Source organism: Pelmatolapia mariae, linkage group LG16_19 (assembly GCF_036321145.2).
Source record: "Pelmatolapia mariae isolate MD_Pm_ZW linkage group LG16_19, Pm_UMD_F_2, whole genome shotgun sequence".
Taxonomy (NCBI): Eukaryota; Metazoa; Chordata; class Actinopteri; order Cichliformes; family Cichlidae; genus Pelmatolapia; species Pelmatolapia mariae.
Window position 1 is genome coordinate 16,691,731 of NC_086241.1, and position 16,157 is coordinate 16,707,887.

Consider the following 16,157-nt stretch of genomic DNA (forward strand, 5'->3'; position numbering starts at 1 on the left):
TGATTCACATCAGAGCAGGTCAATTTTACATTATGCCATTATCCCTGAGCGTTTTTAACAAGCTATGAAATATGCGGCTTTATTGAATTGTTATATTCAAAGGGAGAAAAATAAAAGTCTCGAGTTTAGAGAAAGGAGAATAATAATAATAAAAAGAAGAAGAAGAAACTGGCGAAACGCGGCATCCTCTTCATTGTCCGCAATTTAATTAAATGTGGGATTGGGCTTGTGTTAAAAAAATTATTTCTCAGCTACAATGAAGACATCGCGTTAATAAATCGGTTTAATGGAGATGACTGGCGGCCTTACAGCAGGAATCTCCTGGATACTGAAACTTCTCCCCCCTCCTCGACTATAAAATACTTGCCTTTTAAAACAGATCTACTGCTTTCACTTATCAGGTGAGCTGTCATTTTTAATTAACCCCTCACCTGCGTCCCTCCACCCCCCAACAAGTGGGCAGGGAGGTACGCGTGTGGCACTGGCGCGCGCAAACACGAGCATAGGCACAAATAAGTGGAGATTTTGACTGGAAAAAAAGTTAACTGATTAATTGCGAGTCTTGGATGAATCTGCTTTCCTTCACCTATAAAGTCACTCGAATGCAGCAGGCTCATAAATAATCTAACTGCGCACGGAGAAGTGGAGGTCTGCGCTGTCAGGCCTGTTTCTGGACTTCTTGGCTAAACTTTAATCCGTCTCTGATTTCCCGATATAAACACAACCACTTTAAAACCCCAGTCGTTTCCCACCGTGCCTAACACGCAGCAGCTTGCACTTCTGCAGACCGCTCTGATAAAGCCATCTCCGAGTTATCTTTCACAAGCATACAGTCTGCGCTTAAATCAACAATTTCTCAATGACGTGTTGCGCATGATCTGAATATTTTAAAAAAAATCAGAAGGGAAAACCTGGAGCTGCACCTTAGAAGCCGCAATCTACAAAAGCCTTAGAGAATTAGTGAAACGCTTACCTCTTGGAGAACTGACGTGTTAAAAAACTCAATTCTGCAATGAAAGGAGACATTGAGCCTTCGTGTGAGAATACATAAAAATAACTGTATGCATTTAAAAAAAGAAAAAACACCAAATCGTGTCTTGTATGACAGTCTGGCCGGAGGCTGCACAAACAGATGATTGACGGCGGGGTTTTTGGTGTTTCTGTCTGTGGTCGGCTCTCTCATTGGCCGACTTGAAACCCCGGCCATGAATGCAGCTATCAGATTGGCTGCGCGTCCTCGCCAGCTGTACTTCAAAGAACACGCTCGCTACAACTAGGTAGTGTTGGGAGCTGCGAGCCAAGAGAGAAACCGTGTGACCTGAGTCAACACGGTAAATCTGACACAAATTGGAGCCATACAGCACTGAAATCGCGAACCCTCTCATCACAGCACATACCCTGGATATGGCTACGTCTATACTTGGGGTGAGTCTGACTTTGTGTCCAAGCACAGAAGTTGCGCGTAAAGTTTCCGCCGCTTACTTTGCTGTGCGGCGGGATGTGTTTGTTGCTTTTCAAAACACGCGTGTTTTCCACGGCTAGAATTGATCATTTTCTCAGTTACTACAATTAAAACTTTTAATCTTGGACAAAACGTATAAAACATGGAGATGAAACTTTGCAGTCGTTTAAAGATTTTCTTAATATGTTTAGAAACTCGATGAACACTTTTATTTCTTGCTTGGCTTACATGTTACACACTCTGTACACATACATACGTTTAAGAAGAAAATCTCGGGTTTATTCGCTTCCAAAGACGTTTCAGTAAAGTTATGAAATTTTGTCGTATTTAATTAATTTTAATCATGTATGCTGAGTGCTCTCCAAGCCAAGCGAAATGATTTTTCCTCATTTTCTCGTTTGTTATTCTCTGTTCTAAGCCCATGTGTGTGTGTGTCTGTGTGTTTGTGTGTTTCTTTTTTTTCCACCCAGGAAGAACCACGGTTTGGAACTACACCTCTAGCGATGCTGGCTGCAACTTGTAACAAAATTGGCAACACCAGTCCTCTTACAACTTTACCTGACTCCAGCGCTTTCTCGAAAGGTGGATTTCACCCGTGGAAAAGATCCTCCTCCAGCTGCAACTTAGGATCCAGTCTGCCCGGTTTCACGGTAGCGACGAGCCGCGCTTCGACAGGACTAACACAGACCAGTGGCACGAGCAACAGCGCCTTTTGCTTAGCCTCCACCTCCCCGACCTCGTCTGCGTTTTCCACAGAGTACAGCGGTCTGTTTTCCAACTCCGCCAGCGTCACGACCCAGGAATCTGGACAGTCAGCTTTTATCTCCAAAGTCCACACATCAGCAGAGACTCTGTACCCGCGCGTGGGGATGGCGCACCCCTACGAGTCGTGGTACAAGTCGGGGTTCCACTCAACCATCTCCGGTGACGTTACCAATGGTGCGTCCTCGTGGTGGGACGTTCACACAAATCCCGGGTCGTGGCTCGATGTCCAGAACCCCGCGAGCACCCTTCAGACCTCTCTGCACTCCGGCACCCCGCAGGCTATCCACTCCCAGCTCAGTGGCTACAACCCGGACTTCTCCTCGCTGACCCACTCGGCGTTTAGCTCCACTGGAATCAGCCCCTCTGCGTCTCACCTACTGTCCACCAGCCAGCACCTGTTAACGCAGGACGGTTTCAAAACAGTCATCCCCTCTTACACAGACGCTTCTGCCGCCAACGCCATGATTTCAGGGGGTAGTTCAGGAATAAGTAGCTCCTCGAGGTCGTCCAGGAGGTACTCTGGCAGAGCAACATGCGACTGCCCGAACTGCCAGGAGGCTGAGCGGCTGGGACCCGCCGGGGCCAGCCTGCGGAGAAAGGGACTCCACAGTTGCCACATTCCCGGCTGCGGTAAAGTGTACGGAAAGACGTCTCACCTCAAAGCGCATTTGAGATGGCACACCGGCGAGCGGCCTTTTGTCTGCAACTGGCTTTTCTGTGGCAAAAGGTTCACTCGGTCTGACGAGCTCCAGAGACATCTGCGCACCCACACCGGCGAGAAAAGGTTTGCTTGCCCGGTTTGTAACAAGCGCTTTATGCGGAGTGACCATTTGAGCAAGCACATCAAAACTCACACGGCAGGTGGAGGAGGCAAAAAGGGGAGCGACAGTGACACCGACACCAGTAACCTGGAGACCCCGAGGTCCGAGTCCCCAGAACTTATTTTGGAAGGGGTGAACCCCAGAATTACTGTTAAGGATCCGTCTCCTCACGACGAACCCTGAGGCATCTCCCCAAAATCAATCCAGATTAAAACAAAAAACACACAAAAAATAATAATAATAAAAAACTGCACAGTAATGAAAACGGGTCTTATCTGACGGACAGTAAAGGGGAAAATGTTTCCAGAAGCGATAGCAAAATCTAAAAAAATATATATTCTCCACAGGCGTGACGAGTATTTCATTCGTAAATTCATCTTTACAAAAAAAAAAAAAAGAAAAAAAGAGTGATTTACTGTAGGCCTAAGGAAAATTTGAGGGAGACAGCTTGAAAATGAAATGGATGTTTGCTAATGCGCGAAACCTGTTGAACTTTGGTTGGACAATGTGAGTTACACCTTGTATATTGACGACTAAACTATGTGTTATTTTCATGTAAATGTTAGGCTATGATTGTTTTATTCGTGTTGGTATCCTGGAAATCAGGGAGTTTACTTTCGACGCACTTTGTGGATATGTATGTAAACGGCTTTTTAAACTTTGGTTAACCATTTTATTTCTTTGCTAAAAAAATTTATCTATATATAAATGTTTACCTGTATAAAGTCACACGTATAAGGCTTTCATTTTATCGTAATTAAAACATCTTAAAAAAGGCTTTAAGTGTGTGATGTAGAGTTTATATATTTTTTGGTTTATTTATTAGATTTAAATCTAAAAATATATATTTTTTATTTTTTACTTTTTTAAAGTGTGACAGCTCATCACAGGCTTTTTTTTTCTTCTTAAAATCACCTACAATACGTCGACTTTAACTATTTCCTCTATGGAATAAATCAATGTTTAATGCCCCGGAAAAGACATTTCATGCCCAAATGAAAATCTTGTTAAATGGTATTAATTATGACTTGGAGCACATTGCAGCCCCATGTGTCTTGTATTTGCGATTAGGGATTCGTGTCTTATCAAATATCTAATTAATCTCCGAGACATCTTTTGTTCGGTTTCACTTTATCGAGGGGTTTCCAAGGGGGTTCGCTGACAAAGGTCCCCGAATATTTATTCTAATTGTCCAAATTAACTGCTTTCATTTGCATAGCAATCGATGGACCGAGAATAAGGATGTGGCTTCTTTCTCTTTGCCAGAAACACGTTATGGGAACAGTTTTTTAAACTTCAGAAAAAGACGGGGGGCAAAGAGTCACATGCAAATGTTGAATTTTAAAATGCTCTTTGCACGGCGCAGTCAAACGGTGGCTGCATGTTATTTGAATATCAGTGGCCCCGCACTGAAAGGGTTCAAGGATGCTCTCTGACTTCTTTGTGCTTACCCAGTGCAGCGTCCGACTCTCAAAGAAAAGGCCGGGGAATAATTACAGCATGAATCCAGGACTAGGAATACGTCACGGAAAAGCATCTCATCCAGACACCCTCTTTTTTTCCCCTTTTCTTTTTAAAGAGGATGTTAAATTGACCAGAAGGCAATAGGAGGGAAATTATTTTCATTTCCTTTTGTGTAGCAGCGGCTTCAAGGAAACGGGCAGAAAGTGAAAACTATCAAATTACTACATTTCCAATCTGAATTTAATCAAAAAAATATATAAACAGCCTAAATAATAACGCTGAAATTTAATATTTTGTCGACACGTTCAGCAACTGTTTTTTCCTCCATATTATTATTATTATTTTTTTTGGGGGGGGGGGGGGAGGCAAAATGTGTCATTTTTTTATCGACATCAAAACAGTTTGCAAAATCTGCAATTTTTAAGTCTAAATGTCAAAGAAAAATCGCTACAAAAATTCATTAAAACTCTACAGGTTATATTTAATGTAAATGTCTCATGTAAAAGTAGCCAATGAAATAACTGCAATTGTAACTGCCTTAATTTATACACATCTACTGCATGCCTTATATCGGGGTGTTACTATGCTCGCTGGCTATTTGTACACAAATTATTCTTTGTCTATTTTCATTTAACGCCCGGAAAAAGCCCAACGAGCGTTTTACAGAGATTCAGGGATAACGCACTTTAAAGGCCATTAAAATTCGGGGAAACTGGTCTTAAATTTTTGTGCCCATTACTAAAAAAAAAAAAATAATAATAATAATAATAACAATAATAATAATTTGTGGATTAAAAAAAAGTGTATGAAATTTCTATGAGGTGTCCAGATCATAAAGAAAACACGCCGGTATAAAGACTGACGGCTCATCAGTCCACGTCTTCACTTTCATGAAATTTGACATTAAACTTAAACATCGCGATAAATAACTCCATAAACTCATTGATTTAAAGATTTAATCAGAAAATAACAGTCCTGCTTTAAAAAAAATCTAAACAATTTTCGCAAACACAATCATAAAAGTAAGATTTAAAAATTGCATCAGATGAATTTTATTATTATTATTTTGGTAGTGACCCTGAAAAGGAGTCCAACATTTTCCCATCAATGGATCAGATGCAAATTGCTTTTAATGGTAACCAATTCATTTAGACCCTTTCATACAGTACAAAACAGCATCAGTGTGCACTGACATGCATCTAGATATTTTCTGTTGACTGCTTCCCTCTGCTGGAAGAAACGGAGATCCACACACAATTTCTTCTATTTAAATAAAGGGACTCTACATGCATAACAAAAATCATTACTTAATAGATAGTGCAAGAGACATGCATGAGATTTTCCTTTTTCCTCTAGTTCTATATGCAGGAAAAACAAGCTTAAAAAAAAAGGAGGTCAGTGTCTTCTATTTGTTCTGTCCCCACTTCTGTCTCTTCTCTCCCTACTCTTACTCCTGCTTCTTCCTCTGCCCTCCCTTTCTCTTCTCCTTTCTCTGCTTCTGCTCCTCCCATCTGCTGTTCTGCCTTTCCTTCCTTCTGTGCTACTTCTGTTCCTCTCACCATCTCTACTGTGACGTCTGTCTTTACCTTCGTCCTCCCTGCCTCTCTCGTGGCTTCTACTTCTGTCCAAGCCAGACTTGGAGCTGCTAGGTCTCTGCCTGTCCCTGCTGTTGTGCCTCTTTCTCTCTTGACCTCCTTCCAGCGTGATCGCGTTCTTGGGGCTGCGATTCCGACTCCTGCTCCTTCCCCTCTCTATCCTTGTTTGTCTATAATCTCCAGACTCCTCTTTAGTCTGCTTCTGTCCAGTGCGAGGGCTCGGTGACCTGCTCCTGTGAGAAGAGGCCTTTCTCTGACTCTTGACTTGTCGCTCGCTCTCAGAGCTGTTATCCCGACAGGAATCTTTTTTCTTGTTCTTCTTTCTCTTCTGGCTCTTGGACTTGCTATGACTGTCTGAATCTGAGCCACTATCATCACTGCTGCTGCCACTGGAGGAGTCACTCGAGCTGTCGCTGCTTTCATGCTTTTTCTTGTGTTTTCTTTTGCTCTTCTTCTTCTGTTTTTTGCTCTTCTTTTTCTTTGCCTTCTGCTTTTCTAGCCGATCCAGTTTTCTGCAAAACAAAAAATAAAGGAAAACAAGCATTCAATCAAAATTCTTCAGTGACGCAGCGGACATTTAATTTGTGCATAATAAATTCTGATTAGGCACAAAGTTTGCAGAGATTGGAGTTAAACACTTCACCAGAAACGGAAAATGTAGTGATTGCATTATTAAAAAAAAAAAATGCATTAAGACACAAGACATAAAAAAATAAATGTAATATAAACATAATCGGGAAACTGGGCCTAAAATAGCTATAGACACTAAAACATATCAGACCATGTTTTAAATTTTGTCTAAATATTCACATTTTATTTAAATATTAATGAAATAAAAGTGATCATGTGTGCAGGTTTTTCACCTGAGGAGTTTCTGTTTTTGCTTGGTTGTTAAAGATTTCAGGAATTCCACTTCGGGGTCTTCCTCTTCCTCACTGGCCACATAATCCTGGAAAATCACAAAGCACGCATAACATTACAATTTACGAATAAATATAAGCCCTGACAATAAATCTATATTGATCGGCTTTGACAGTGACAACACTTCTTCATTAAATCTACTTATCTGACTTTTTATTTTACACTTTTCTACAAATCTATTCGATCAAAAGACAAACCGCATCTGTAGTCAGTTATTCTCTCTCCCATTCAAGGGTATAGTTTACAGTACGTGTGTGTTCGTATATTGTCCTGTGTGCACGGAGATGACAGTGTGAGACACAATTACCTGCAATGGATCGCAAACAGTTGAATTCCTACCAAGGACAGATTTTTTCAGAGCAAACCCACTGTTTCGCATCTCCGCCATTAACTCCGAGGGGTGCATCGACGGACCTGTTGGCACAAATCACAGCCTCAGAGTCCCATTGATGTCAGAGCCATACCATCCACTATCTCCACAGTGGGAATTTCAGAGGCGGCTTTGTTAACAGAATGGGACATCAAATCAACTCACTCCACTTCCGGCTGAGCAAATCATACAATATCATTCTCTGCCAAAGCAGCAGTTAAGGGAATCAGAATACACAATAATTACATTTTTTCTCCCGGCACAGGAGGGGGACCATTACAGCACTCCACCATCAACACCACTGACTGGACTCTCCCAGGGTAAACATTATTACTTTACTACTCAACTGGCTGATTGCACAAGTCAGAATCAGCTCAAGGCCGGGAGCTCCAGCAGAAGCCAGAGAGGGACGATACAGTAGGTGTACCTGCTGCGAAACGTGTGACAGACAAAGCTTCCCAGTGCTCGCAAATTTTCTGGCGCTTTATTCTTTTGTAGTAATAATTATTCTAGTTTTTCCACTGCAAAAAGATTCTGTATATGTGCACTACAGCTAAACTCATTATTGATGATCCTGTCATAAAATAAAAAACTGTATCCAACAATGATAGTGGTGTCTTTATATAGATGTCAAAGCAGCGTTAACACAGAATTTCTCATTTAAAAGATTAAAAAAAACGTATTTACCTGCGCCATCCTCTGAGGTCATAGAGCTGGCATTGATACCCGACAGTCCGAACAGAGGACACTCTCTGTCCGTGTTCACGTGGCCCCATTTGTGACATTTGATGCATCTCACGTTGCGCACCTTGGAAAGTTGGGCAATAACAGAAATTAGAATTGACCAAACACTGGAGGCACATGCAACCCTTTAATTAAAAGAAAAATACACTATAATTCACAGAGCATTACATAAGACGGTGTTTGCCATTTTCTCTTTAGCTTCTGATCCTCTAAAAAACAAAAACAAATAACTGTCTACAGCTGACTCTCTAGTCATAGGCTACAGAGAGGGATTTTTCTAAAAGGTTCATTTGTAGGATTTGAATGCATAAATTTAACATAGTTTCTTTTGTCATTTGCTTAACATGACTCTTAAGCCATTTTCCACATATAAACTGCAGCCCTGAACTTTTCAAGGACTTACCCGACACAGGCACATGTGAAAAGTGGTTGTCCTATGTCCTACCTCCTGCACGCTCTACCCATGCAGCTTCTTCACCTAAACCACATGGTTTATTTCCAGTAGTGCAAACGTGTCTAAAGCAGACCATTTCCTGCTGTGCGCTACATGTGAGAAAGGGCAACTGTGGAAAACATCCTGACCTGACGCTCCCGAAATTCTCCCAAGTTCATGTGTGAAAGCAGCTTTACACATTAACTGCCAGGCTGGGGGATTATGTGTGCAATATAAATTTAAATAAACAGAACTCATTACACACCTGGATTCCAAAGGGCTGATCTCTAATATTCATGTCATCCTTTGCATACCTAAAAAGATACAATTTAAAAAGTAATGCAAATTCTGGCAGCAATGCAGAAAACTTCATTGTGTATGAAAATCAACCACTTACTTCTCTCTAGGAGCTCCTTTCTGCCACTCAAATTTGTACTCTTCCTCCCCCTCCTGAAAGTCAGAAGTCTTTAATTACAGATTTTAGTAACTTTTCTTATTATAAATGAATATAAACTAATGTACGAAAACTCCAATTACTAAATAAGGTTAAAATGCAGAACCTATATAAGTTGTTTGCTGTCAAACCATCATGCACATACAAGTAACTGAATATAAAGGTAAAAGCATTAGTTTATATTTATAGTTTCAGGGTCACCAGGAACATATAGTTGGCAATGCATTTATAAGATTTTTTTCCCCTGAAAACACAGTTTATGATGTTTAACCATAAGGTTTTTTAAAATAATTATTTCTAATTTAGGTATGTGAGTTACAGACAACAACACATTTGTGTTCACTTAAATTTCACCACACCTGGTCTGAAACAATGATTACAGTAAAATTTTACTTTACCTCTTTCCTTTCCTCTTCAGGACAGAAGACAGTTATGAGGAGAAAATAAAAAGGAACAAGCATTTAAATCACAAGGAATGTTTTTTTCTTAGGAACCACATTTTCAGAATTGAGATCTTTATTACACATTACAGTTGTTTTATAAAATACCACCTACCTTTGGATGCTCCGGGTGGAGCCTCATACATGAAATTAAGGCCATTTTTAACACGATCATCACCCATCAACAACCTTTAGGTAAAAAAGCAATTATTATTTAAACAGTATTTATCAACATTTACAAATAAGACGTTGGAGGATGTTGCAAGACAATGTCTACTGTAGATTTTGTTCTTGCAAAAGAAAAGTTTTCAGTTTACTGAGTAAAATATTCAATATTCATTTATAAGTGTACAAAAATGCGCGTTGTACGTGTTCTTTCAGGTATCTTCCTGGGTATTTATCTAACCTGTTGTTGTAAGTGTCTTGCTCTTTCAGATATGCCTGCATTAGGTCTTCTTGCTTCTTCTTCTCGAAGGTCAGCTTTTGTTCTGCTATCCATACCTACAACAGAAAGAAAGAAAGAGAAAAGTCATTGTGGGCGATCTGGAAACTCCAGAATGTTGTTCTATTTGGATTAGACTATTTGCTGATATTTTTTATTTAGTTGTACAACTTGTCACATTTTTTTCTCCATTTCTTCTTTATTTTTTTGACAAAGACTTTCATTAAAAAAGTATTATATTTGTTTTATTTTTTTTATTATTGTGAAATACAACTATATACCATTCAAAACTCATCACCAGCTGTCTTTTGCAATGTGAATCACTGTTTTTGTATGTACTCAAATTTGATACTTTACAGGACTGCTTTATTTATTTATTTTTTTCTTATTTTAAGTAGCCAAATATCAGATGTTTTTGATGTATCTATCTCAAAACACAGATCCTGATTTACTTTCCCCTCTTTGTGGTAAGAATGGTTAGTGAAAGTTTCAGGAATTTTCAAGAAATTTTTCAGTATTTGATATATTGATGATTAAATTTTACAACAATCATTATAAATGTCCAAACCATAAGAGAGACATAAGATAAGCCATAAGATAAACCTTTATTAGTCCTACTCGTGGGAAATTTGTTGTGTTACAGCAGCAAAAATAAAATTTGCCCTTCACCTCTAACCGGTCACGGCAGCCTCTCTGAGACTGCTTCTACTGGAGATTTCTTCCCGTTTAAAGGGAGTTTTTGCTTCCCACTGTTACCAACGCGGTTGCTCTTTGGGGTCATATGATTGTTGGCGTTTTCTTTGGAATATTACAGCGTCTGTACCTTACAGTATAAAGTGCCTTGAGGCCACTGTTGTGATGTGGCGCAATATAAATAAAACAGAATTGAATTGAAAGTTTTAAAGGCAAATCATATACATATACCTACTACCAACCCTTAAATCCAAATTAAACGAAAAGACGATTTTTTCTAATATCACGAAATGGTTAGTTTGCTTAAAGAAGTTGGATCAGCAACAATTTTGATTGCTTTTAAACACTTAAACAAAGAATAAACACTAAATACCAATCTGCCCTCTGTGATAGTATCTTTAGTATCTCAAAGTAACCATTTTGGCTGTTAAACTATTGCATCAGAGGTGCACAATCAAACCCACCCTATACACTATGGATGCCAATACTATAACTTTCAAACACTCACATTGAATCAAGTAATCAAAAGCACATCCAACAGTAAGCAAATATGAAAAGAAACAACATAAAAGTAAATAAATGGTCACATCTGGCCAGACTTCAAATGAGCAGCATGCGGCTGTAAGCTATATTAAAAAGTTCAGAGTATTAGTGTTCACTCTGTCGCTAAAGATCGCAGGGAAGCTAAAGCACTCACTCTTCCTAGTTTTATAAAACATCTCTACCAGCTAACTTTGTTGGTTTATCCAACCTTATGGTTCACATAAAACAGACTAAATAAAATTATTCACTGTAGCCAACAATTAGCAGTCCGCTCATAAGGCAGTCAGCATAGTGTAAGCTTTTGAGACGTAGCGAGCTAGGCTAGTAGCAATAGCTAGGAAGCTAAGCTTGCGTTCAGTAGTTTCAGCAGCGTCAACAGTATTCAAGCAATTACCTTTTTGATATTTGACTTCGATGCAGGATGAAAATCCTTCTTACACATAAAATTAGCAAACGACTTCCCCATGGTGGCGAGCCAATAGCGTTAGCTGAGTGAAAAACGTTTTGCTAACGCAGGTAGTAGCGTAGCTTCCTCGGCATGTAAACAAAACCGCTGTTACGAAGATGGGTTTGTATTGGTGTCACGTGACGTATTCAGGCACGCAGCTTGATTGGTCTGTGGGATGGCAAAAATCACGTGACACAGTGTTGACTAAACTGTAGCCACAGTATTTGGAAAATGTAAATGACCGTCAATTGTAAAGATGGAGACTGAAATAAAGGCAGCTCTGCAGTTGTGCGTGTGCAGTTTTATGTGTATAAAAACACAAATAAAAAATACATTATGGGTTTCGTACTATTCTTTGACATTGGACCTCAGTGACCTCAAATTTTCTAATCATATTAGTAAGGTCACCAGAACTTATTTCTATCGCTAGAAAAATACATCAAAAGTTACATTCTTATCTGAAACTGCCTTTGGTCCATGCGTTCATATTAAGCAAGTTAGATTACTACAATGCTGTTTTTGTTGTTGTTGTTGTTTTTTGTAGGATCATTAGAAGAATGATTTCATCTTGCTCAGAAAGCAGCAGTCATAGTCCTTACACGGGAATGTGAAAATACTATTTAAATTACTAATTAATTAATAATAAATTAAAAAAAACTCTCAATGGTTTGGCCATCCAGAACATTAGGACCAATGACTTGTTCAGTGCTTATAATCCAACTAGACTTCTCGGGTCTTCAGGTGCAGATCTGTGGTCCTGATTTTTGGAACATGTGCCTGCTGACCTGAGTTCAATAAGAAAAGTGTCTGAATTCAAAAGAAAACTTAAACTTACTTTTTATTCTCATAGGCCTAAACACAATAACTGTGTGTGTGTGTGTGTTAACTTTTTTAATCCCCTTGAGAAACTGGAAAACTAGTTTCTTATGTTTTTATCTCTTTTGATAAAGTGAAGTGAAACGTACATAAGAACAAAACTGACAGCAACGGTTGTGCGCAATTCTTTTAACTACGAAAACGAAACTGACTTCATCTCGGTCACGTGACTGAACTGTTTCCGCGTTTGTGAACTTTGACAGACGAAAGAAACGCACGAGAATAGAAACTGATGGTAACAACGCTGGGTAAGTCTGCTTATGTGCTATTCAGCGCTATACGCCATCAGTATATTAACATTACAGGGCTTACAAGTGACTTTGTGTGTTTACGGTTTACTACATCTGCTAAATCTGAGCACCAGTGAAAACTGTTTTGGATAACTAAGACCTTTCTTTTAGATAGTTTGGGATTAATATGCGCCCATCTTCGTGTGACACCTTTGTGGCTCTGCCCCCATCCACTGAGGGACAGCGCATCATTTTTGGGAAAAACTCTGACAGGCCTTGCGATGAAGTCCAGGAGGTTGTGTATTTTCCTGCCACAGACTATGCTGCAGGGGAGAAGGTTGAGGTAGGTAATAAAGAGACCATATCATTGCCCTCCAACCTTCAGTCTACCACAGTGCTACTCCTTGCTGAGCGTCCCAGCTGATAACCATTAATACCTTTTGCCCTTGTGTGTTCTTCTTTTTGTGAAAAGTGCACATATATAGAAATTGAGCAGGTTGCCCACACTTATGCAGTTGTATTGAGCAGACCAGCATGGCTGTGGGGGGCAGAGATGGGTGCAAATGAGCATCAAGTGTGCATTGGAAATGAAGCAGTGTGGGGCCGACAGAGCGCAGATGGCGAGGAGGCTCTCCTCGGCATGGATCTCGTCAGGTAAACCCGCCTGTATAGAAATTGTCTGCTTTTTAAAGCTCCATCTATATACTTAGCTTAATGTATCCTGATGTGCAAAAGAAAATTTAATGGCATGGTCTCCATTTAAAATTTTGTTTGTCAATTTCACAGGCTTGGACTTGAAAGAGCTGATACAGCTGAGAAAGCAGTGACCGTTATCACCGAGCTGCTGGAGAAGTACGGTCAGGGAGGATCGTGCATGGAGGATGAAAGTAGCTTCACCTACCACAACAGCTTCCTCATCTCAGACAGGAAGGAAGCATGGCTCCTGGAAACGTCAGGAAAGTACTGGGCAGCAGAAAGAGTCGAAGGTAATTGGAAAGAAAAAGTTCACTCTGAACATAACACTTCTTTGGCCAATTCAGGGAATACTCTGGGCAAGTAGACATCCTAAATAGACCAGTAACTTTTATATAATGTTTGTAATAAGTAGTAGTAAAAAGAATAATGGATGGGAGCTGTTAAATTCAGAAGAGAAGATGAAATATGCTCAGTGTGTGCACATTTATGGGTATTAAAAGGCATAAAAAGCACAAAAGGACTGAATCGCTCACTACTCTGCAGTCTGCAAATTTTACAGGCCTCAAGAGGTGAGCCTCATAACAAAATGCACATTAGTTGGATACTTACACTGATAATTTAAGTAGATTAGATATATTAGTCTATATGTGGCATTAGAAAAAATACAAAAATTACACACATTTTATGTCCTTTGGAATAAAATAGCGGTTGATTACTACATTAAAGGGCAAAGTCTCAGCTTTTGATTTCAGTATATCTGAAAAGAAAGAGGTGTGTTTGAGATTTAACAAGACCAAAACCTGTCCTAGATGTACTTACACATTTTGACCACCAGAGAGCGCTGGCTGTCCTATTCAGAATACTTTCTAACATTTAAGGATGTTTTTTTGTTTGTTTGTTTGTTTTGTTTGTTTGTTTTTTTACCTCAGTAAAGGAAAGTTAGTGTAAAATAGATTTACTAAATGAGAATAAATGCTATTAGATATTGCTCTAATAAAAAATTATGCTGTTTGGATTGTGTTAAAATGTGTATGGTTTAATTTTAGTGACTGCTCATGTTTTCCTCTTCTACAGGTGGATATCGCAACATCTCAAACCAGTATGGCATCACCACTAAGATAGACAAGGAGCATCCTGAAATGAGGGCGTATGCCCAAAGTAAGGGCTGGTGGGATGGGAAGACCGAGTTCAACTTTGCCACGGTCTACTCCTTTATGACTACAGCCAGAATAGAAGCCTCTGGGAGCCGATACTGTGAGGGGAAGAAGTTGCTGGAAAAGAGCAACGGTTAGTCAATGAACACACTCAGAAAAATTGGGGTCACAGGAGGACAAAGGTTACATAATCTGCACCACTGGTGTAATTTTATTTACTGAAGGTCATATCACAGCGGAGGCAATGATGGATATCCTGAGGGATAAAGATAGTGGCATCAACATGGAGGGCATGTTCATGACCACAGGAAGTATGGTGTCTGTGATACCCACGGACCCCGATCTGCCAGGGGTTCACTACTTTACAGCAACTCCAGATCCTGAAAGGTATAGTACTTAATATTATTTTAGCGCTTAAAGCACTCTTCTAATGCATTTCTACTGATGATCTGCTGGGTTCTTCTTTTGTAACAACAGGTCTGTATTCAAACCGTTCGTTTTCGTGAAAAACCTTCATCCGTTAAAGGAGACGTCTTCCCCGAGTTACGGCCTAGATGACCCTGTGAAGAAGAAACCCCGCTTCCAGAGCAAGCCTGACCGCAAGCACGAGTTGTTTGTCAAACATGAACTGGTGGCTGCCATCATTGAGTCCCACAAGGTTTTACAGTTTCATTCAATTCAAGCCTGCGAATTATGTAAAATTATTATTATTATTTTGTCTTGTATGGACCTTTTTTCTGAACGTGTGCAACTTGTGTTTTTTTTCTTTCTCTGTAGGACAGAGGAAGGAAGATCACAGAAGGTATGAGGCAGCTGGAGAAGGAGATGATAAAAGAGATGGAGGAACATCTTTTACATGGTGTTGAAAGCCCCGATTTTCTGGTGAACTTGTTTTCAAGTTCTGTTCAGAGGGAGCTTTCTGTTTACAGCCAAAAATGAGGCCAGAACCACAACGTAGTTCCACACTTTGACACTAGCAGAGGGCATTCTGCTTTTTACGTTTTAATCAAGTACAAAAATGCTTGTGCAATAAACCTGCAAAACAACAGGATACTGTTCAGAACTATTGCTTAGAAAGTTGAAGAGAGTGTAACGTTCTTAAATCCCATGACATTAAAGTCTTGGCTCTTATTTAACGAATCATTGATGAGAAATGTTCCATAACAAATGCATTACATAATGCAAGAATGAAATCTTTTGTAATAAACTTTTGTTTTTAAACACATTATAAATATACAGCCAAAGTGTGATGATGCATTTTTTTTGTTTTAGAAATGAATTGCATGCATTTTATTAAAATTTGGTTTAATAAAACAAAATTTTGCCACAGAAAATGCGCCTTATATATTTTGTTACCGTGAGAGAAAAGAAGATCTGCAGCTGTTCCTAAAAGTGTTTTCCCATCACGCTCAGAAGATATACATTTTCATTGTATATTGCTACCACATTATGTTTCAATATGATGACTGAAAAATGACATTTTTTAATTAAACTGGCCAGCAGTTGCTATGTTAACAATTATAGTTCTGGGTAAAACTTCATAAACAATATCCAGTGAAGGTTTCCAAAGAAATAACATCTCTGTTTTGTGCTGACTGGAGAAATG

The 16,157-nt window shown here is 39.5% G+C and overlaps 3 protein-coding genes across 4 annotated transcripts; 2 read left to right on the forward strand and 1 right to left on the reverse strand.

Annotated features, from left to right (window-relative positions):
- The first annotated feature begins 1,404 nt into the window (after positions 1 to 1,404).
- sp9 (sp9 transcription factor) lies at positions 1,405 to 3,231 on the forward strand. Its single transcript, XM_063499429.1, has 2 exons — positions 1,405 to 1,425; positions 1,933 to 3,231. The coding sequence occupies exons 1-2, from the start codon at positions 1,405 to 1,407 to the stop codon at positions 3,229 to 3,231; spliced, it is 1,320 nt and encodes a 439-aa protein (XP_063355499.1).
- Positions 3,232 to 5,540: 2,309 nt separating this feature from the next.
- On the reverse strand, positions 5,541 to 11,706 carry cir1 (corepressor interacting with RBPJ, CIR1). Its single transcript, XM_063498025.1, has 10 exons — positions 11,542 to 11,706; positions 9,876 to 9,970; positions 9,585 to 9,658; positions 9,428 to 9,441; positions 8,973 to 9,025; positions 8,841 to 8,889; positions 8,086 to 8,206; positions 7,336 to 7,442; positions 6,971 to 7,056; positions 5,541 to 6,619 (listed from the first exon to the last, which is right to left on the reverse strand). Exons 1-10 carry the CDS (start codon positions 11,611 to 11,613, stop codon positions 5,908 to 5,910), a joined length of 1,383 nt encoding a protein of 460 aa, XP_063354095.1. The 5' UTR covers positions 11,614 to 11,706; the 3' UTR covers positions 5,541 to 5,907.
- Positions 11,707 to 12,640: 934 nt separating this feature from the next.
- Positions 12,641 to 15,819, forward strand: scrn3 (secernin 3). Of its 2 annotated transcripts, none has more exons than XM_063498685.1 (8): positions 12,641 to 12,719; positions 12,877 to 13,044; positions 13,174 to 13,355; positions 13,488 to 13,687; positions 14,472 to 14,684; positions 14,776 to 14,938; positions 15,029 to 15,209; positions 15,329 to 15,819. In XM_063498685.1, exons 2-8 carry the CDS (start codon positions 12,889 to 12,891, stop codon positions 15,488 to 15,490), a joined length of 1,257 nt encoding a protein of 418 aa, XP_063354755.1. In that variant the 5' UTR covers positions 12,641 to 12,719; positions 12,877 to 12,888; the 3' UTR covers positions 15,491 to 15,819. The 2 variants fall into 2 exon arrangements, with proteins under 2 accessions (XP_063354755.1, XP_063354756.1); XM_063498686.1 differs by having other exon boundaries at positions 12,662 to 12,719; positions 12,873 to 13,044.
- Positions 15,820 to 16,157: the final 338 nt, after the last annotated feature.